The sequence below is a fragment of the Notechis scutatus genome, chromosome 2 (assembly GCF_049901735.1).
Source record: "Notechis scutatus isolate UNSWTSFEM ecotype Mainland chromosome 2, rNotScu1.2, whole genome shotgun sequence".
In the NCBI taxonomy this organism is placed as follows: Eukaryota; Metazoa; Chordata; class Lepidosauria; order Squamata; family Elapidae; genus Notechis; species Notechis scutatus.
The window spans coordinates 50,539,454-50,559,406 of NC_142010.1; the positions used below are offsets into that span (position 1 = coordinate 50,539,454).

At 39.3% G+C, this 19,953-nt stretch overlaps 1 protein-coding gene across 4 annotated transcripts in view; it reads right to left on the bottom strand.

Moving 5' to 3' along the window:
• The window catches only part of CHCHD6 (coiled-coil-helix-coiled-coil-helix domain containing 6), a 251,360-nt gene that overhangs the window by 132,491 nt on the left and 98,916 nt on the right, over positions 1-19,953 (bottom strand). For 2 of the 4 annotated variants that reach the window (XM_087954687.1, XM_026678126.2), the window contains exon 5: positions 19,810-19,893. The exons of the other annotated variants lie outside the window; for them this stretch is intronic. In XM_087954687.1, the coding sequence (XP_087810813.1) occupies positions 19,810-19,893 (84 nt within the window). The remainder of the gene's footprint in view (positions 1-19,809; positions 19,894-19,953) is intronic. 4 annotated transcript variants of the gene reach the window in all.

Here is a 19,953-nt window from a genome sequence, read left to right on the forward strand (position 1 = left end):
CTACTGTTCCCTTTTTAAAGAAAAACAACGATCTCCTATTGCAGCCAATGCAAGATTATTAAGAGCAGAAGAATCATATAAGTAAGGAGCTGCAACCACACCCTCTATTGTAAGAGAAGAATTGGGAATAAGCAAGACAGGTGTGGAAGGAGGTAAAGGTTTGAGAAATGTTGTATAAGTAAGGAGCTGCAAGAGGCTTGGAAGTTTTAAATTAGAAGAAGGGAATCAGAGGAAACAAGAAAAAAAGATTTTTCAGGAAGACTAGAAGATGGATAAACAATTGTTATAGCAGCCATTATTGCTCTCCAAGAGATAAGTATATCCATGGGAGCTCTGGGAATTTCATGTAAATATTTTCCTAATTTTTCCCATTGAGAATGGCTAAGAGTTCCAGCAGATGGATAGGCTGGACAGTGCGCCTCAATATAAATTATAAATTTATTTAAAGATTTCTTCGAAATTGGGTACACAGTTGTACCATTAATTTTCTGAAAGGAATTAGCCTTCTTCACTAGACTATAAAGTTCGTCCCTGTGCCCTGACGAAACTTGAGAAAGTGAGGAGCCCATTACTTACGATTCGTGCGAAACCTATGCCAGGTGCGTAGCAATGGGAGTGAAGGAGATGCACCTCTAGACAGAAGTCACACCTTGGAACCTGAAGATCGAAGAGATCCCAGACGAATCAAGGCATCCCGGACGAGCCCCCATTTGTTGCGTTGAGCAACCGGTCTGTTGTTTAGATCTTCAGGTTGATTGCTGAATTCCTCTCAGAAAGGGACCTCGCAAGGGTGAGATAGAGAGAAGCCCTCGCAAGGCGAAGTTTGGCAAAAGCAGGACCCTATAGCCAGGGTGATTGAGGGACTCTCGCAAGAGTGATTGCAAAGCTAAAAGAAAAAGAACACAAGACGAAGATTTCTTTAGGTGAGACAGCGCATTGCTTGAGGCAGATGGGATTGCCTCATTTGAGCCTAAGACAGATGGAATGTTTAGGCTGGCTAGCTTGCTCTACGCTGTGCTCTTTTATTATGCTGAAAAGAGGGGGTGAGGGGGTTTACAGAAAGACAAAGAAGTTACAAAGTTTATCTTTTAGACCAGGCTACAAGTGATACAAATAACGAACTTCTTGGCTGTTATTGATTAATAGTTTTCCGGTAAACATGTCTTTACAGAATACACATCTTATCTGACAGACTTTTGTGTTAATCTTATCAATTTAGCTTCTTCCTGTCAGTTATTTTCCTGTCAGTTTAGTGAACTTTGCTCTGAGAGGTATACGTGCTTAGCAAGATTTTTCTTATGGAAAAATATTGAGACAGAATCGCCACAGTCCTGGATCAGAGATCCCCGCTCAATCTCCAGACGGCCAAGTGAAGCCACTGGGTCTCTGGATGCAAAATTGGCCCCTGGCTGAGCAACACTCTGTTCCTCTGGTATCCTCCAAGGTCTGGAAATGGAAAGGTTTACTAAGTCTGCAAACCATGGCCTCCTGGGCCAATGAGGGCTACAAGGATAAGCTCTGCTCTTTCCACCAACAGTTTCTGGATGATCCTCAGAATCAGGGGCAGAGGAGGAAAGGCATACAGGAGCTCCCGTGGCCAAGGGCTGCGTAAGGCATTCGTTCCCTCCACCCCCAGAACTGCAAACCTGGAACAGAATCTTGGGAGTTGCGTGTTGTCCTGGGAAGAGAAGAGATCCACTGCTGGGCATCCAAAGCGCTTCGACAGCTCCTGAAACAAATCGGGATGCAAACGCCACTCTGCATGGTCAATGGTGGCCTTGCTTAGCCAGTCAGCCTCAACATTGGCTACGCCTGCGATGTGCTCAGCTCTGAGAGATACCTGGTGTCTGTCTGCCAATTAACAGAGCTGCTCTGCCTTCAGCATCAGAGGCCCTGAATGAGTCCCCCCTTGGCGGTTAATGTGTGCCTTGGTTGACACATTGTCAGTCAAGATTAGGATGTCCTTATCTAAGACCATGTCCTCTAATTGTCTCAGAGCCAGATGGACCGCTCGAAGCTCTTAATATTATGATCCATATCCGTCTGTGACCATTGTCCTTGAAGCACCCTGGATTGAATGTGGGCACCCCAGCCATGAAGACTGGAATCTGTGGTCAGCACTAACCTGTTCAGTTCTTTGAATAGGAGTCCCATGGAAAGCGACTCAGATGACCACCATCTTAAAGATTTAAGGACCAACCGAGTTAATCTGACCTGTAAGAGGGAACAACTCCTACCTGTCTTCTGATAGGGTAGAAGGAACCATTGGAGTGACCTGGCATGCAGTCTAGCCCAGGGCACTATATTAATGCAGGATATCATTTTCCCCAGGAGCTTAGAAAGCGTAGTCAGGGATACCCTAGGTTTAGATTTCACTTGTCCAATTAACTCCCTGATACTCTTCTGACGTTCTTGGGATAAGGACACCTTGCAGGAATTTGTATCTATAACAGCTCCCAGATGGAGTAAGGTATTGGTGGGAGTGAAGTGGCTTTTGGCCTCGTTGACAGAGAAGCCATGCTCTTGGAGCACCTGAATGGTGACCTCTAAATCTTCTACAGCTCTAGATGGGGAAGAAGACTGGACCAGTATGTCATCAAGATAACACTGGACCCTAACTGGTATAGCCCTAAGGTGGGCTGCCAGGGCTGCCAACAGCTTAGTGAATGACCTGGGGGCTGAGGAAAGTCCAAAGGGCAAGGCCCTGTATTGGTAGTGCCTCCCATTGTAGCAGAACCTGAGGAATTGTCGATGAGCAGGGATAATAGGGACATGGAGATAGGCCTCCATTAAATCAATGGAGGTAAGGAAGTCCCCCTCCCTAATTCCCTCCAGGATGGACTGGAGTGAATGCATCTTGAACCGCCTGTATTTCACCCGGCGGTTAAGGCGCTCCAAATCCAGAATTGCCCTCCATCCCCTCGAGGCTTTTGGGATTACAAACAATATGGAATAGAATCCCATGGCCCTCAAACACCAGCTGAATAGCCTGAATCTCCAGCAGGTGCTGAATAGCTGTTTCCATAAGGTTCCTTCTCTCTGTATTCCTAGAGATAGAGCAATGAATGAAATACCTCGGGGGCATAGAGAGGAATTCTACAGATAGTCCAGAGCAGACTGTCTCCAGGACCCAGGTGACAGTGGTTACTTCCTCCCAATGCCTGGCAAACAAGGCCAGACGTCCCCCAATGGGAGGGTTGGTCTCCATTTTATCTGGGGTGTTGGAAGGGATGACCCCCAGCCCCTCGAAAGGGCCGCTTATTGTTAAAAGGGTAATTTCTACCTGTCCTGTCCTGGCTTTGTTCCTGCCTGGGGGCAAAAGACCTCTGGGGTCTGGGGAATCCCCCTCGTTTCGGTGGTCCTATAATAGGAGCTTCTGGCATAGGGAGTTGGTCTATAATCACTTTTGCTCGACTTGGACGGCAAAACCTTCCCTTTGTCCTTGGAGTCCACCAGGACCTTGTCCAGAGCCTCTCCAAACAATTTATCCCCTTTAAATGGGGCTGTGGCCAACCTCCACTTGTGCCTCATATCAGCCTGCCATTGCTTTAGCCAGAGCAAGCGACGAGAGGTCACTGTTCCCCCTATTGCCCTGGATGCAGATCTGGCAGCACTCGGTGTGGCATCAGCTAAAAATTCTACTGCTGCCAATCGTTTGTTCACATGCAGGTGTGATCTGACATCGTCCAGTGGAATTCTCTCCTGTAGCTCCTGGAGCCAGATGAGAGAGGCCCTGTTGAAGAAACATGCGGCTGTGGAAGCCTTCACTGCCCATGCTGCTGACAGATGTGTTCTCTGCAATGTTTGCTCAGCCTTCTTGTCCTCAGCCTTCAGTGAGTCCTCAGGCTCCCCACGGATGTCTGTGCTGGCTTGCAGGGCCGCAACTGGGGCATCGACACCGGGCGCTTCCAGGGCCTTGGAAAGATCGCCTCCTACATTAAACAATTTCTTGTCTTGGGAGGAAGGGCTTGGACCGGACCCGAGGGACAACCACTGTCTTTGGATGACTGTGAACATCTTTGGCGCAGGGATGACATCTGCTGTGACTGTTTTCTCAGAAAACAATGGGTCATTCAGGTCTTCAGGGGGGTCTGCTGGCTCCTGCGTTTCAGGAACTAAGCCTCACCCTGTGGCCTTTTTGGCTTTAAAGAGATCTAAAGATGGCAGGTTGGAACAAGCCAGGGATAGAGCCTTGGTCAGCCGCGTTGAGGCCCTCATCATCGGAATAGTTTCTGTCCATCAGCTGGCCACTGTCAGATGTGATGGAGTGGGAGCTTACAGCAGGAATATACGGACCTGATTCTGTATGCAGGGAAAGATCATCATCATAATGAGACCTGTGTCTCCTACTGCGTCTGGATGAGGAAGTAGAAACCTCTGAGGGAGAACCTCTGCTCTGTCTCCAGACAGCTGACACTCCTTGCCTCACTGCCTCATTTAACATAGCCTGCATATTAACCTAGAACTCAAGTTCCTGTGCCCTAACTGGTCTGATCCCAGCTGACATGGGAGTAAAGGTTGCTTCTGGAGCCAGTCTGTGCCTTTGATCAGTAACTGTCAGTTGCTCTGTTGCTGGGCAGATAGAGAAGAAATTTCTGATCTCAGAAGCCTCAATAGATTCCTGCTCTTCAGCTCCCCCTATGGCCCCTTCTGCTACTGCAGCCCTGTCAGTTTGCAATTGCCGCTCTCCTCTTGATAATGGCCGTTCTTCATTTGGGCGGGAAATTATGCAGGGCGCCATTTCTTTATCATTTTGCTCTTTCCCTCAAGCCCACACTTTATCCAGCACCTTGTCCCTGCGGTGCTCGTCCCTCTCTGCTGCCTTGGAGCCCTTTTGGGTTCCTGAAGCCTTGTCCTTTGGCTTGGGGCTGTAAAATGAAGCCATCTGTTCTGGGGCTGCTGGGCTTAGAGAGCGTGATGGCTGTCGAGCCACCCTCTCCCTTCTCCTGACATCATGGCTAGCCTTTTGTGATTCTGCCATCTCTGATTCCAACTATCTTACTCTGGAGTCACCCCGAGCATGCTGCAGCCTTTCACTTTTCTAAACCTACTCTCACTACCTGTACTCTTCTGCCCCTTTAAAGGCTACCACGGTTAATCTCAGCGTCTCCAACGGCCAAAACCACTGGGAGCCTCCCAAGCCAAAGTGCGGGAAGGAGATGAGGATGGTATTCAAACTCCTCCGCAACCAGAACCTTAATACCTTGTAGATCGGCCCTCAGCCGATCCGAAATCCAACAACCAAGGCAGAGCCCCAGCCACGCTGCAGTTTGACAGCAGTCAAAGTGGTAGACCAGTTCCAGCTTGCAATAGAATTCAGGATTGGTGTTTTTATTCCTATTTTTCCAATCAATTTGAAAGGATTTGTTAAATTTGTTAGGAGAAGAAATTAACACGTCGTCCAACAAGCTGACTGAGTCAATTTCTGGGGAGGTCCCTAGCAGCAGAGGGAGTGTCATCAAAGTTTTGACAGACTCAGTCCGATCACAGGCAGACACTGATCACCCAATCCTGAATGCTAACTCCACCACAATGGAGAATCTCCATATTACACATGCTATGCTGTTGGATAATTAAAAGAGTAAATAAGGTTTTGTTGCTATGAGGATGGGTGAGTACAGGGTATTGCAAACAAGTGAGGAAGAATGCATAAGGAAATATGAGCTTCATCAACATGAAATCATAACATTTATATGTAACTGAAAATACAAAAGGCATAGCTTTAACTGGAAATTTGATCATCTTAACGGAATAGTCATTAATGGAATTTATCATAACTATTGATTGTTTTCTGGGAAAGTGCTGCAGATAATTTGCACATTTAAAATAAAGACAAGACTTTGTATGTATAATGTTCAGAATATTATGGTTAGGGCAGCTACATCTATAATATTTGTATTATTCATAGTAACAGAGCATAAGAACAATTCAGATTATTTGAATAAGCAGAATCAAAGTTATTTTTTAAAAATACTTTTAACAAATAATTCTTTTCATCATCTTATAATCAATTCTGTCTATATTTCAAAATATTCCCATTCTGTTCTATGTAGAAGAATAACTTATTTCAACAGCAATGAGACAAAGAGGCTTTTTTTTTGTTGCTGGCACAATGCTTAAAATTCCAGTTGGGTTAGCCAATAAGAACACAGAAATTACAGCCGCCAGTAAAATCAAAGAAAAATATCTACATCTGTACATGCACACACCATATGCACATACAACAGAGCTATTAAGATGTAACCACACAGTGATTATGCAAATCAGACATCCCACAGCTAAAGCGCAGGGAATTGCATAACTGAGAAAATCCACAATTATGCACTCACGCTGAAGCAATTCAATCACTCAGTGCTACTGTATTATTGGTTCAGAACTATCTTCCCAAGTCATAGATGCTTTTGATGCCAATAGACAAAGGAAGAAAAATGAAGAAGACAACCTGCTACAGAAACTTTAGGTGCACATAGCTTTACTGAACTTTATATTCTAATATGTATAAACAGGAAAATCACACTATGTTTCATTTCCAAGGACAATGTTTGGGCCATGAACAGAAGGAAAAATATTGCAGATAGTACCAATACCAGAATTTGACTTTGCTGTGATAATCTATGTTAGAGATCTAGTTATGTTGGAAGACTGGATAAATTAGCATTTGAATGAATTTCTCGAATAATGAATATATCATTTTAAAAGCAATTAATTAATGAACCAGAGAATCAATATGGTGTAATGATTAAAGTGTTTGGCTAAGAATCCACACTCAGCCATGGAAATTCACTGGGTGACTTTGGGCCAGTCTCTCTCTTAAACCCTCACTTGATTGTAGTAGTTCTGATGAAAGGTAAGAGAACAGTACGTTTACTGTCTTTAATTCTGAAATGATAACAGACATAAATCTAATAAATAAATGAACAGATTTACAATGAATCACTGACATATTTTATATAATTATATATAGCATAAATATTGCAGAAATGTGCCCAAATGATATGTATGTCTGCAGTTGTCGCATTTTCACGTACAATACTATATCTAAAAGAATGACATTAAAAAAAATTAAAGTGTTTTTCCCCCTTTTATGTCTAGATGAAAGAAGAAATGGAATCTTCACAGAGAAAACATGTACATTTGCACACATAAACATGCATAAACACATGTTTGTGTCTTTGTACGTCACATATATAATAGTTAATATAAATATTTCTGAGTGCTATGTGATATAGCTTTTAATCAACTGATTGCATTTATTTACATAACACCAAATAATAAATCTGAAAAATTAATAAAAAAAACAACTTAAAGTACAAGCTTATATAATATAATAAATTATTCAGAAGGCCAGATTTTTTAAAAATGTTTCTTACTTTATCTTTCCGGAAGAAAAAGAGAAATTAAAAATAGATTGAAGATTGAAAATGAACCATGCTTTACAATTTGGAAACACTAAGCTTCCCTTCCCTGTACCCTATAAAGGAGGTATTTTTTAAAAGGAGATGAGGAATAGCTAATCCTAAACTCTACGGTCAAATTTGGCAGTCATAGTTTAAATGGACTGGTAAAGACTTAACCCTAGTTCAATCCAAAGTGAGCAATATTTCTTATCGGTAGCCAAATTCAATAAGCAAGCAAGAAATTACTGCCAAGTCCATCTAGGTTTCTAGGGCTTACAAGCAAGCCACAGAGTATACCAACATAGGCTGTCACTAAACTTGTCCTAATGACTTACTATCTCTGATTTTTTTAATGTGTTTACTTTTATAGCTTTAATATGGTTTTAGATGTTGTTTTAACTTTTGATTGGGAGCCGCCAAGAGTTGATTGGAAGATGGGCAGCAATATAAATGCTTTAAATAAATTAATGCTGAAGACTTGAGAACTGTAATGCGTTAGTTCTGATTGTAGGACAGTAGAGAGTGAGAAGCTATTCTCAAATAAAGCATCCTTCCCAACCATTCAACAGCACTGCTAGGACTCCCCATCTTTTAGTTTTCAACAAACAATGGAAACATTCATGTAAGCTTAAGCAGCTAAAAAGCTAGAGTCTAAGTCTACCAAAAATGGAATGAAGATTGAGATGCAATTGTACCAGTTTTGTACTGCAATGCTTTATCTTGTTTCCTTCTCCTTTGGTGAATATTCATATGCCAGAGGAAGAAAACCTGAATTTTCCTGTAACAATTTCTGAGAAATCTGGTGAGTTTCTTGTATCCATTATATTGTTTTAAAAAGTGTCTTTTGAGTCAAACTTGAGTTAATTCCAGGTCTTGATTCATAAATCGATGTAGTTCTCTTGGGAACAATATGGAAATAGTTCGCCACTAGGAAGGTTATTTCTTGAGCTGAGGAGCCAGCAGTGAAATAAGTGAGGTGGTCCTTGAGAAGTATCATTTTCATGTTGAAATACAGTAATTCTGGAATCCTTTGTAGTTTTAAAGAATCTAAAACTCTGTTTAAGCCTAGCTCTCCTTCCCAGATAATGAGAAAACAAGATTGCTTTGGTTTAGCTTGCTTCTGAGGCATGATTGACAGTGCCCTAATTCACTGAGCTGGTATAGCAGTTTCTATAATAAATGTAGTAAGTGCTGAATTTGGCATCCTTTGATTGCTTTAATCTGATGGAGTACTTTTTAAATATTTGTGAGCAAAGTCTCTGACATCTAAAAATTAATGTTACAAATGTTTGTAATTGGGCTTGATACCTTCACTTTTTCAACATAATCCTCTACAATTATATTTCTCAATTTTCAGAAGTTCTCTATTTTAGAATAGTGCAGATGCTACACGGTGCAATTAGTGATTAAAAACATGGTGACTATTAGTTGATGAAATTATACAACTACTATTACGAATCAGCCAAGGATGTATGTCAAATATGCATTCACTCATTGAGGAAAAAAAACTTTTAACTGGAAATTATATCCCATATTGATAGATTTATTTGGATGAACAGATCTGAGTAACTTACTACAGAGTGAATATGAGTAAAACCAAAATACAATTTGAACTAGCAATAAGATAATATACATTTTATAGCAAAATACGTTTGTATACATAAATATTATAAGCCAGAAAAAGGGTAAAAAAATAAACACTATATTCCAATATTTATTGACAAAAACTTGTCAATAGGGAGGCAGTGGAGCTTCTTATTACTACCAAGAGTGAAGACACCACTTAAGAATTGAGCTATCTACCACTCAGCTTTGGAATCATGGCAACTCTAATAGATATTTTAGTTAACCAACCTTACACTGACTTGATTCATAGAAAATAACACAGATATACAAGCACCATTCCCGGATAATAAATATATCATAAGGCTCAGGCAGTTTTCCTTCAGCATGTCAGTTCCAGATGCCTCTGCAATCATCACACAAACCAAAATGGAAGCAAACACTTTAAGCTGCTGTTTGCATAGAAGCTGTTCGTAATTTGATGTAATGCACTGTACATCAGTCAACACAGTACTTAATATTGAGGACACACACAAGCCTGAGTACGCAGTGACAGGCAGGCAGCAATGACATCTAGCGCACTTTATTTACCCTAATATAAATGTTCTTTGAATTCATCAAATTACCAATCAATTCACTCATCTTTGAAAACAGGTGCACTGATGTATATTAACAACTAAATTTTACAAGCTTTTAGTGAAGCAGGCATTAATGAGAAAATCAAGCAGAGAGCTTTAAAAGCCACAGTAAAAGAAGAACGCAGCAGTGTTTCTAAGTAAACAGGAGGATTAAATGGGAAGGGTGGGGTGGCATGTTAAAATGCCTAATAAAACTGTTCCTAGGCACTGTCAGCTGCTGAAGAGGATCCTTGTTTATAACAATTAAAAAATACTGTAAAAAAACTATGAAAAGACATAGCCATTTCTGAGGGACGGAGGGAGGGAGGGAAGGAAGGAAGGAAGGAAGGAAGGAAGGAAGGAAGGAAGGAAGGAAGGAAGGAAGGAAGGAAGGAAGGAAGGAAGGAAGGAAGGAAGGAAGGAAGGAAGGAAGGAAGGAAGGAAGGAAGGAAGGAAGGAAATACAGAGTTCAACAACAGTAATGTATTACAATATTTACAGACTCTTATGTTGTATCATGTCCCTCTATTACAGGGGTGTCAAACTAGTGGCCCACGGGCCAGATGCATCATGTACTGGCCCTGCCCCACCCAGTTTAGTGAAGGGGGATAAAGTCCCAATACGTCACATGACGCCTCCGTGACAACGCGAGTTTGACACCCCTGCTCTCTTATAAATGATAAGTAAGTAAAGAAGATTCCACTTTGCTTCAATTAACAGGATTGTTCTTTCTTCACTGTTGTCAATTTTACAATTGAGCATATCATATCAACAATTTGAAGCAGTTCAAGAGCCAGTTTGACTGTTCAAAAGCCAGTATGGTCTAGTGTAGCGGTCGCTCACCGGTGGGCCACAGCCCAATGGTGAGCCGTGAGAAAATTTTGGTGGGCTGCAGAGAAATCTCACCCTCAGAGCACCCCTCCAAAGCAATTAATCCAGGCTGCGCAGAAACACAAGGCTGTGCCACCTACATGGCCCACGAGAACCCTCCCCGCCCATTCATTCCTTACCTGGCAAACTTGCCTGCTAAATTTCTATTTTTCCTTTTTCCAACCATCATCTGTTCTGCTGTGCCGGGAGATTTAGATTAGCCAAGAAGCAGAAAATGGTTGGATTTCTTGCTTTCTAGCTAGTCTTTAGATCTTCGGCTCAGCACAGCCAAACCTCCCTTAGGACTGAAGGTTTGCTTGCAAGCAACTTCAGGGCAGACTCACGGCAAGCAAATTTGAGAGACTGAGCTAGCCGATGGCAGATAGATAGATCACTGAATGATTCTGTGAGCAACTCAATCTGCCTGCTTTGCCTGATTTGGGTAAAAAAAAGATTTTTTTATATAAAAAAAAATCAATATTTACATACATGGTGTGTTGTGAGCTAATTTTGTGAGTTTGCTTGCAAGCAAATTTTATGTGACAGACTGAGCTAGCCAATGGCAGATAAGATAGATCTCTGAATGAATCTGTGATTCTGTGAGCAACTCACTCTGCCTGTCTGCTTTGTCTGATTTTGGGTAAAAGCTGCTCTTTTTTAATAAAAAATTCAATATTTATATAAATATCTATAATATTTACATACAAGCCATGCCCAGCCAGTCACATGACCACCAAGCCACACCCACAAATTAGGCCACGCCCACAGAACCGGTTAGTGGTCGCTGGGATCTAAAATTATGAGTTTGGTGGTCCCTGAGGTCCAAAAGGTTGGCGACCCCTGGTCTAGTGGTTAAGGTACTGGGATAGAAAGCGAGAGACCATGAATTCAAGTCCTGCCTTCGTCATAAAAGCCAGCTGTGTGAGTTTGGACCAGTCCCTCTCTCTCAGCCCAAACCACTTCATAGGGTTGTTGTTGTGGGCAAATAAGAGTGCTGTCTTGAGTTATTTGTAAAAACAATAAAGGCATAAATACAAATAAATTAAATAAACATACTTAGAAAAGTGGGTGTTCAAGGAACAATTTTTAAAAATATGTTATTGCAGAGACACAAGAAAACTATTTCATTTAAAGTGCGTCAGTGCTTAATTAAAATCATGAAAATAATGCAAATGCCTCCTAAAAATGGGATAGGATGCTGAAAAGCCTAAGTTACTTCTGTTTAAATACTGGTGGCAGAATTTTTATTGAAGTGTATATTTAGGTCGAAACATGGATATGACATTTACATAACTTTTTTGAGGTACAATCTTTAATTGTACTTCAAAAAGGAGCAGAAATTGCCCAAGTCAAAGGAGGAACATTACACAATGGAAACAGCCTTACAGACTACTTTTAATTACATTATATTTTGGCTGATTGTACTTCTATTTATTTTGTTTATACTTAATGGGAGCTTTTTGATTGCTTTTATAATATTTATACGGAATATTGTTTGTTTTATTTTTATACCCTCCTCAGCGCAGCTTCAAGAGTTATCAGTAAATATATTTCAAGCAAATAGATAATAAAAGTTTTTTTTCCCTAGGAGAATAGAGAAATCCATCGAAAAGATTCCTTTTTGAATGAAAGGAAACCAAGCCTTTGATAAGTTATATGCCCCCAATCGACTTCAGATCACTGCTGCTTATACAAGCATCAAAAATACGGGTTTTGCTCCCTTTGACTCCATGAATGGTAGCTGATTTTGATGTTTAAGCTCTGCTCCCCTTCCATTTGAGAGCAGCACTAAATAGCCTTGGTCTCTCTAAAGGACCGTTTTTTGGGGGGGGGGGGGAGTCAGGAGAGAGATGGGGATATATTGGCTGTCAATGCTGTAAATCTTTCTGAACAGATTTTCTGAATCAGGTGTGGACAGAGTGATTTTTGCAGTAGTTCTGCTTACCTCTAGATAGTTATTTCTAGCATGGGATAGGGATTCTGATTTAACCACAAGAGATTTACAATGTGGAATCCCATCTGGCTGAATTTTATTCCTCGTGCTGTTTTAATAATTACATGAGATTGCTGAGTAATATTATTCAGAGATTTAATATTTAAATATTGTCTTCATCTGAGCTTGATGAGCCTATGCAAGAGCTTGTTCTTAATTGGCTAAAGTGATGGACTGGATGTCCCAAAGGTGCTTTTTCAAAAGGCAACTGGACTTGCTTTAAGACATTTTGCTCCTCATTCAAGAAGTTTCTTCAGTTCTGACTGAATGGTGAAGAATGGAAGGATTTATATTCCTTGCAGTCATCTGGTTGTTAGCACTCTCTCTGAAAGTCATTGAGGCCAATTGGAGGTTTATCTGTGCCCTCAAGATCACCTGAAGAATGCAAATGGATGTGGAACCTCCTTGGAACTGCTGAAAAGACTGTGTTGCAAACAAGAGATAGGTGGTATTTTTCCCCTCCCCCTCTGTTGAGAGAAGGCTGTTCAATCTTAATGTAGATGGCCTCTTTGATGGATTGGATGAAAAGTAACAAACTGAAGCTCATATCGGATGAGACAAAACTGAATTACAGATAATACTTGACTTTTTGGGGCCATCTAATCCAACCCCCTGATAATCAAGATCCTGGACGTGGAGATTTTATATTTTATTTTCTTACTTTAGACAAAGATTTATTCATCAATGATCATAATAATAAAATATTGGACAATGAACTACATTACAATCATCTTCTATAATAAAAAAATCCACATGTAAAATTCTAGTTTCTTATTTTGTAAAGATAGTTTACCATATCATAAAATAATGTTACTCAGTACAAGCGAAAAGTCTCAAAACTCAAAATTCAGAAAAATATAAATATATGCCTGCTGCCATTTCCTGATGCAAGTAATCCACTAAGGCAAATATAAACCTTTTTTAAATTGATGGAACATGCAGAAATAACTGACAAATGGGCCAATTTGAGTGAGAAACAACATTGAGGGGAACTCATTTAATGTTTCTCCCAACCCCAGTAGTTGCAATTTGCTACAAAAATTTGACAGGCAATGTGAAGTGAATTTCAAACAAAGCAGACCAGGAAGAGTTTAAATTGTCCTGGAGAGGATTCTAAAGTCAGTACAAAAACATCTGGAAGGTCAGTTTCCTGCTTTGCATTATGACAACTAAAGACATTTCAGGACACAAACTAAACTAGAGTAAAACTGGAAAGATTCCAAGTAATCAATATAAATAATTACAGAACAGAAGGGTGAAACTACCAAACAGATAACAGAAGATGCTTAACAAGTATCAAATGAGATTGAGGACAACCTGAGTACTAGAAAAAGTACTGAGAAAACCCTAATCTTTTATCTTTATCTATAACTCTCCAGTCTTGTCTTCATTTCAAAATTGCCAATAATTTTCAGAGAGGGCTGCTCTCTACATAGCTTTTTCTAGTGATCCAATATAACTACTGTCCTTTGGCCAAGAGCCTCAGTGACTTCTTGTTCGGGCAGCAGCTGCCATTGGAAAAGAGGACACGTTTCGTGTACACATCAAAAGAATAAAGGCATATGCTGAATTTCACTGAATAATCGTGTAATCAGTTTTATTAATGCAGTGTTTAAAATGAACTACAACTTGTTTTATAAGAAATTTATGAAATTTAGTCCCTGAAAAAGGCATAGCATAATACGCTCATTAGGTGTTCATAATGGGGAAAGAACATCCTGTAAAGTCAGTAAGGTTTGAGATTTAGAAATAGATAGTCTTTTGACAGTCTATGTGTTCAACTCCAAATGAAAAATATGTCTTTAAAAACACATTGAGATGATGATTTGGGTCTCTGATTGATTGATATTGATTGGAATTTGTCAAACAAAAATGAGAACAAGAATAAGAGAATAAAAATACAACGACAGGGACAATAGGCACATTAGTGCACTTATGCACGCTCCCTCTACTGACCACTTAAGTATGAAGTAAGGTCCACGGAAGTCAATTTGTGATTGAAACTGAAAATTTGTAGCTGAGACAACTGAATCAGGTAGGGCATTTATATACTGAATTATTCCTGTGTCTTTCACCCCACCAATCCCAAATTCATCCCAAATCCAGAAGAGTCTAGCTTTTAATTCTAGAAAATCCAACCATAACAATTTAACCAAACAACTATTCAGACGTTTCCTTCTCAACATGAAGTACCTTGTGAGTCTCTCTTGGGTTTTTTTTTTAGGATTAAAAATTCTAAAGCAATATCTATGGAAGCATAAAAAAATTGTCAAGGTCTGTGTGTATTCAACAAATGAAAATAAAATAATATAAAAACGGCAGCTGATATAAAAGATTGTTCGGTGCTGCATTTTCTCTTTCCAGCTATTACAGGAATAAAATTATCCTTGAAGATCAAAAATCTTTTTTCAGAACTAATACAATTAAACTTTATTACACTGCTTCTAGTACATTTCTGTCCTCTGCCAGCCCCCTCCATCTCCAACTCTAATTCAGGCTTATTCTACAGCATTTGGAGACATTTTTCTATTTTATTGCCAGTGAAATGCTGATGTTTGAAGGGTCAAGAAACTACTATCTACTACCATATAGTGTGAAAATACCCCCCACTCCAAATACAAACTTGTTATTGTGCACAGAACTTGGAAGAAGGAAATAAAGAAAATAATTACCAATGACATGCAATTGGGCTGATAGCTTTTAATTTTAACAACATGGTCAAGCTTCTTAATTTGTCCTGTTTTAAAATCTTACAGCCTTAATTCTATGTAATTTTTTTCAGAAATAGGCTATATTCAATGGGATTTCCTCCTAACACAGCATTTATAGGTTTATAGCTTTCAGTCTGCTTATAAGTAAAAAAAAAGGAAGTGAGAACAGGAAATCAAGCTTCCTTAAAGTAAATCAAAAGGATTGTGATGACACTATGACAACTTTGACACATTTCTTCAATAGCCAGTAAGTAACTGATGGATATATACATATTCCATCTCATAGTTACCCTATAAAATACAAATCTGGAGAGAAGCATGTAAAAATGTGTAGTATGATGCCAAATTTCATTCACAAAAATAGAATAAAATAAAACCCTGAATTCACTTTACCCTATGAAATACAAATCTGGAGAGAAGCATGTAAAAATGTGTAGTATAATGCCAAATTTCATTCACAAAAATAGAATAAAATAAAACCCTGAATTCACTTATGAACATTAGGACAACTCTGATCATTACACTGTGTGGTGGATTGACTGTAAATTTCATTGCAAAATCTCTGCTTAATACATAAAACCCAGGAGAATCAGACAATAACTTGGTTTATTTTTTTGAAAATTACATACATCTCTTTCCCAATGGTCCGAGTTTCTTCTAAATGCAATTACCAGAGATTGAACCTAGAACACCTTGTAATGAAAAACATGTACTCTAGTACTGAATTGTTGTCTCTCCTTCAATATAATAGTAGCCAAAACTAATATACAGATTACATTACTCTTAGGGATAATTGTCATTTAAGTCTTGTTCAACTCTGAGGGGCCAGAGTCTACACTCCAAAATGTAGTCTAGGCTGGAATGACAAAAAAATGGGGATGAGAGCAACATTCAATTAAAATTCACCTAAATACTGGTAATATTATTACTTTCTAAGTGTTTAATTAATTGTTCCCTTCTCTCACGTTAGAAATTATAGTTTTGTAGCAATTTGCAGGATCTCTGGTGACATTCTAAAGATGTTGGAAGGAATGCTGTATGTTGCTTTGAGCCACAGGTCACACACTGCTAATTTAAAGCATGAATGTCCAATCATCAGAACAAGCATCATGGATAATGGAAGTCTGCAGTGCCCACCGTGGCATTCTTCTACACTATGCTGCTGTTTCCTCTTTCTAAATTGGATGCATAACTGTGAAATGGGAGTGGTGACAAGGATGTCCCATGACACATAACATAGCAGTGCTCTCATATACTTGAGATTTAATTTTTTTTAAAAAAAATCAGTGGTTTACTTATTCCTTCTGCCCCAAAAGAAGCACAGAAAATATAAATGCATTAATTAACTGATTGATTGACATAAGCATTAATAGGAATCTGATGCACACGCCCCGTCAACAAATCTCTTGCTTTCAAGTTCTAGAAATTATTCCTCATACATTTCTTCATACAACCTATGACCTGTTGGGTCATCATTTCAGAGATACTTCTTTACCTAAACTGTTTAAACAGAATGACCACGGATGGAAAAAAAAAATGAGAACGGGAGCAACCTCCAACTTCGTATCATCTTCCCCACTGACTTTGCTTGTACTGTAGGAAGGCGGCAAGCCATGTCAAAAATCATGATGACATGACAGCAGTTGACTATGGCAGCAAGATGGCGCTACAGTGGCTACAACTTTGCCAATACAACTGGTCTGAAGATACTTGAAATTTCAATTGCAGGGGAGTAATGGGTCCAAGATTTTTTATGTGTTATTTAAAGTTAGCTCATCTGAAGTACCTTGATTCAAAAATTGTTGCTCTATGATACACCATTTCACCCAACCAAAAATTGCAAACAGACCGACAGGAGAGTTTTAGTGGTATATAGATAAAGGCAAAATATAAATACTCCTAAAAACATTGGGTCATTCAGGCATGAAATTGAAGAAATTATTTACTAAAGAATATAAGAAGACCCCAGATGGATCATAATTTTGTTTTTCCCAATGGCCAACCCAAACATTCTGAAGTGTGTCCTAGCCAAGGAAGACCAAGACCACTCTCCTGTCACTGTTCTTCTGCAATCTGTATTTGAACATATGCTACTCCCAACAGAGAAGTAACATGGTTTCACAAGCAATTGATCATAAAAGATATGCCCTTGATTTAATTAATTTTCTTTTAAAACTTTCCAAGTAGTAATCATCAAGTCATCAAGTTAAGTAATGAATTCCAGAAGTTAATTATATATGGTGTGAAGAAGTCCCTCTATAGTCTGTTTTAAATCTCTTCTAAATCAGCTCCATTAGATACCTTTGTGTCAAGCCTAGGCCTAAAGACAACATAATGAGATCCAATAGAATCCAGTTTTTTTTTTATTTGCTTACACCTAATCTACAGAATCTCTCCAGACTAAAGATGTTAGACCCTTTAGACCAGTGATGGCTAACCTCTTTGGCACCGAGTGTCCAAAACGTGCGTGTGCATCCCCAAAATGCAATACGTGTGTGTCCCCTGCACATGCACCTCGCCCCCAGAATGAGCCCTGCCCCTGCACAGCAGAGACCCGAAGACCAGCTGGCCGGCAGGAGGTACATGTACCTATGCGGCGCAGCATGTGTCTGTGCGGCGGAGCTGAGCTGGGGCGACGGCTTACGTGCCCACAGAGAGAGCTCTGCATGCCACCTCTGACACGGGTGCCATAGGTTCACCATCACAGCTTTCTAACCTAATAAAGATATTCTGGTGTGACCACCTTGAACCTTTTCTTCGCTCCCCACAATTGAGGACTAGACAGGTTCTGGTTTTGAGCCTTTCTCTGGAACATGCTGCCTCCTCCCTGGGAAACCACAGTGCTACTACCATCATTCCCTCCACCCATTTCTTCTCCAGATACACATTCCATCGCACTCTGATTCTAGCATTCTGAGTAGAGAAAATAATCTCTCTTACAACTTTCTCCATGTCATACATGATTTTGTACATCTTAATCATATCACCCCGCAGCTGCCTTTTTCTCTAAGTCTCATTGTAGTTTTTTCTCAAAGAATTTGGTCATTTTATTATTTCGATTCCCACTTCTGAATCCTTCCCAGTTCCACTGCATTCTTTGTCAACTGTGTCAGTACTGTACACAATATTTCCAATACCAATGGTACCACAGACAAATGTATATAGACATTTTTACAATAGCATTTTTAGCTTTCACCCTAGCATGGAATTTCCCATTTTACAGCTGCCATATGTAGAGTTGACATTTTCATTATAATATGAACTATGATTCAAGTTTTTTTTTCTGGTTAGTTACAGATTAGGTTCCATTAATGTGAAGTTAGGGGTTTTTTTAATCCCAATGCACATCTTTTTATAATTGCTTAAAATTATTATCATTTCTTTGATCATTAATTTTTTTCCACTTTGAACATTCCAATATCATCTACAAACGTAGCCAGCTCTCTGTTTGGGCCAAAGTAAAGGTCATTTAAGAAAAAGCATCAATCCCAAAACAGATTTTCAAGGAACCACTTCTTACTTCCATTCATTGAGAAAATTTCTCCTTCACTGCTATTTTTTCTTTCTGCCTTTGAATAGGTTAGCAATTTATTAGGTGACACATCTCCTTATCCCATTGCTACTAAACTTATTCATGAAAATAAGTTTAGATGAAAAACCTTTTTGAAAAAAATATGCAAGGTTAACAAAATTACTTCTATTAATGTGCCTCCTGATAGTTGCAAAAAAGCTCTAAAAGATTGGTGAAATACAATTTATCTTTATGGTATCCATGCTCATTTTCCTACAGCAAGACTTGTACACTCAATGTGCCTATGTGCTTTTATTCTGATTGCTGTTTCTGCATGTTACCTGGAACAGATGTTAAACCAAATGACCTATAATCTCTCAGATCTCTCTCTCTCTCTCTCTAAGAAAAAGGTGTTACATTGGCTAGTCCTCTGGCATCAAACCTATTTTGAATTTTGAAAGTTACATATCTTTACAAGAAAGTTAGCAATCACATATGAGTTCTTTAAGAACTCTCAGGAAGAAGCCATTATGATCTGATGAATTCTTGTTTATCCCCATTTTAAAAGCTCAACGTATTAAAAACACAACAGGAAGAAATATATAAACTAGATTTCCAAAGGTCATTATTTTACAGTGAAAAGATGCTGGATGGCACCTTTTTAAATTACGCTCATTTCAAAAGCACTTGGATGCAACATGTTTTGATCTATTGACTTTTTCATAGATAAATTACTGACTTTAATGTACGGCATCTGTATAGAATGAGATGAGGTTACTTTCACTGGCTTTCTGTTTGTCTGAGCCACGGAGTTTAACAACAGATTTAAAAAAAAAACAAAAAACTATAACTCTGCTTTAAACCAAGGTTCATAAGTTGGGGTGAGAGGGAACACTATGAAAGATTTAAAAAGTTTTTTTTTTTAATAATCCAGTTAAGAACCCGTTCCTTTTCAAATGTACACTGTTTAAAGGTTCTGCTTTTGAAGCAGATTAATAGTGTGTGAGAAGGAGGAGAGCAACAAAAGGTATGCTTGAGGAGCTAAGAATGCCAAGTTTCAGCACAATGGTTCTCATTTCTTTTCTCCTGATCTACTCTTATCCCACTAACATAAAGCTGCTGCACATGAAAGATCATGTTGCCTCACCTTCTTCTCAATCTTGGCCAATTGTTCCTTAAAGAAGGTGTCTCTCCGCTTCAGCTCTTCCTCTTTCCATTGCAGTTCCTTTGCCTAAAGTGGAAAAAAAAAGGGGGGGGGGGAGAAAGTGAGCAGCAGGCAAATGTCACCAGG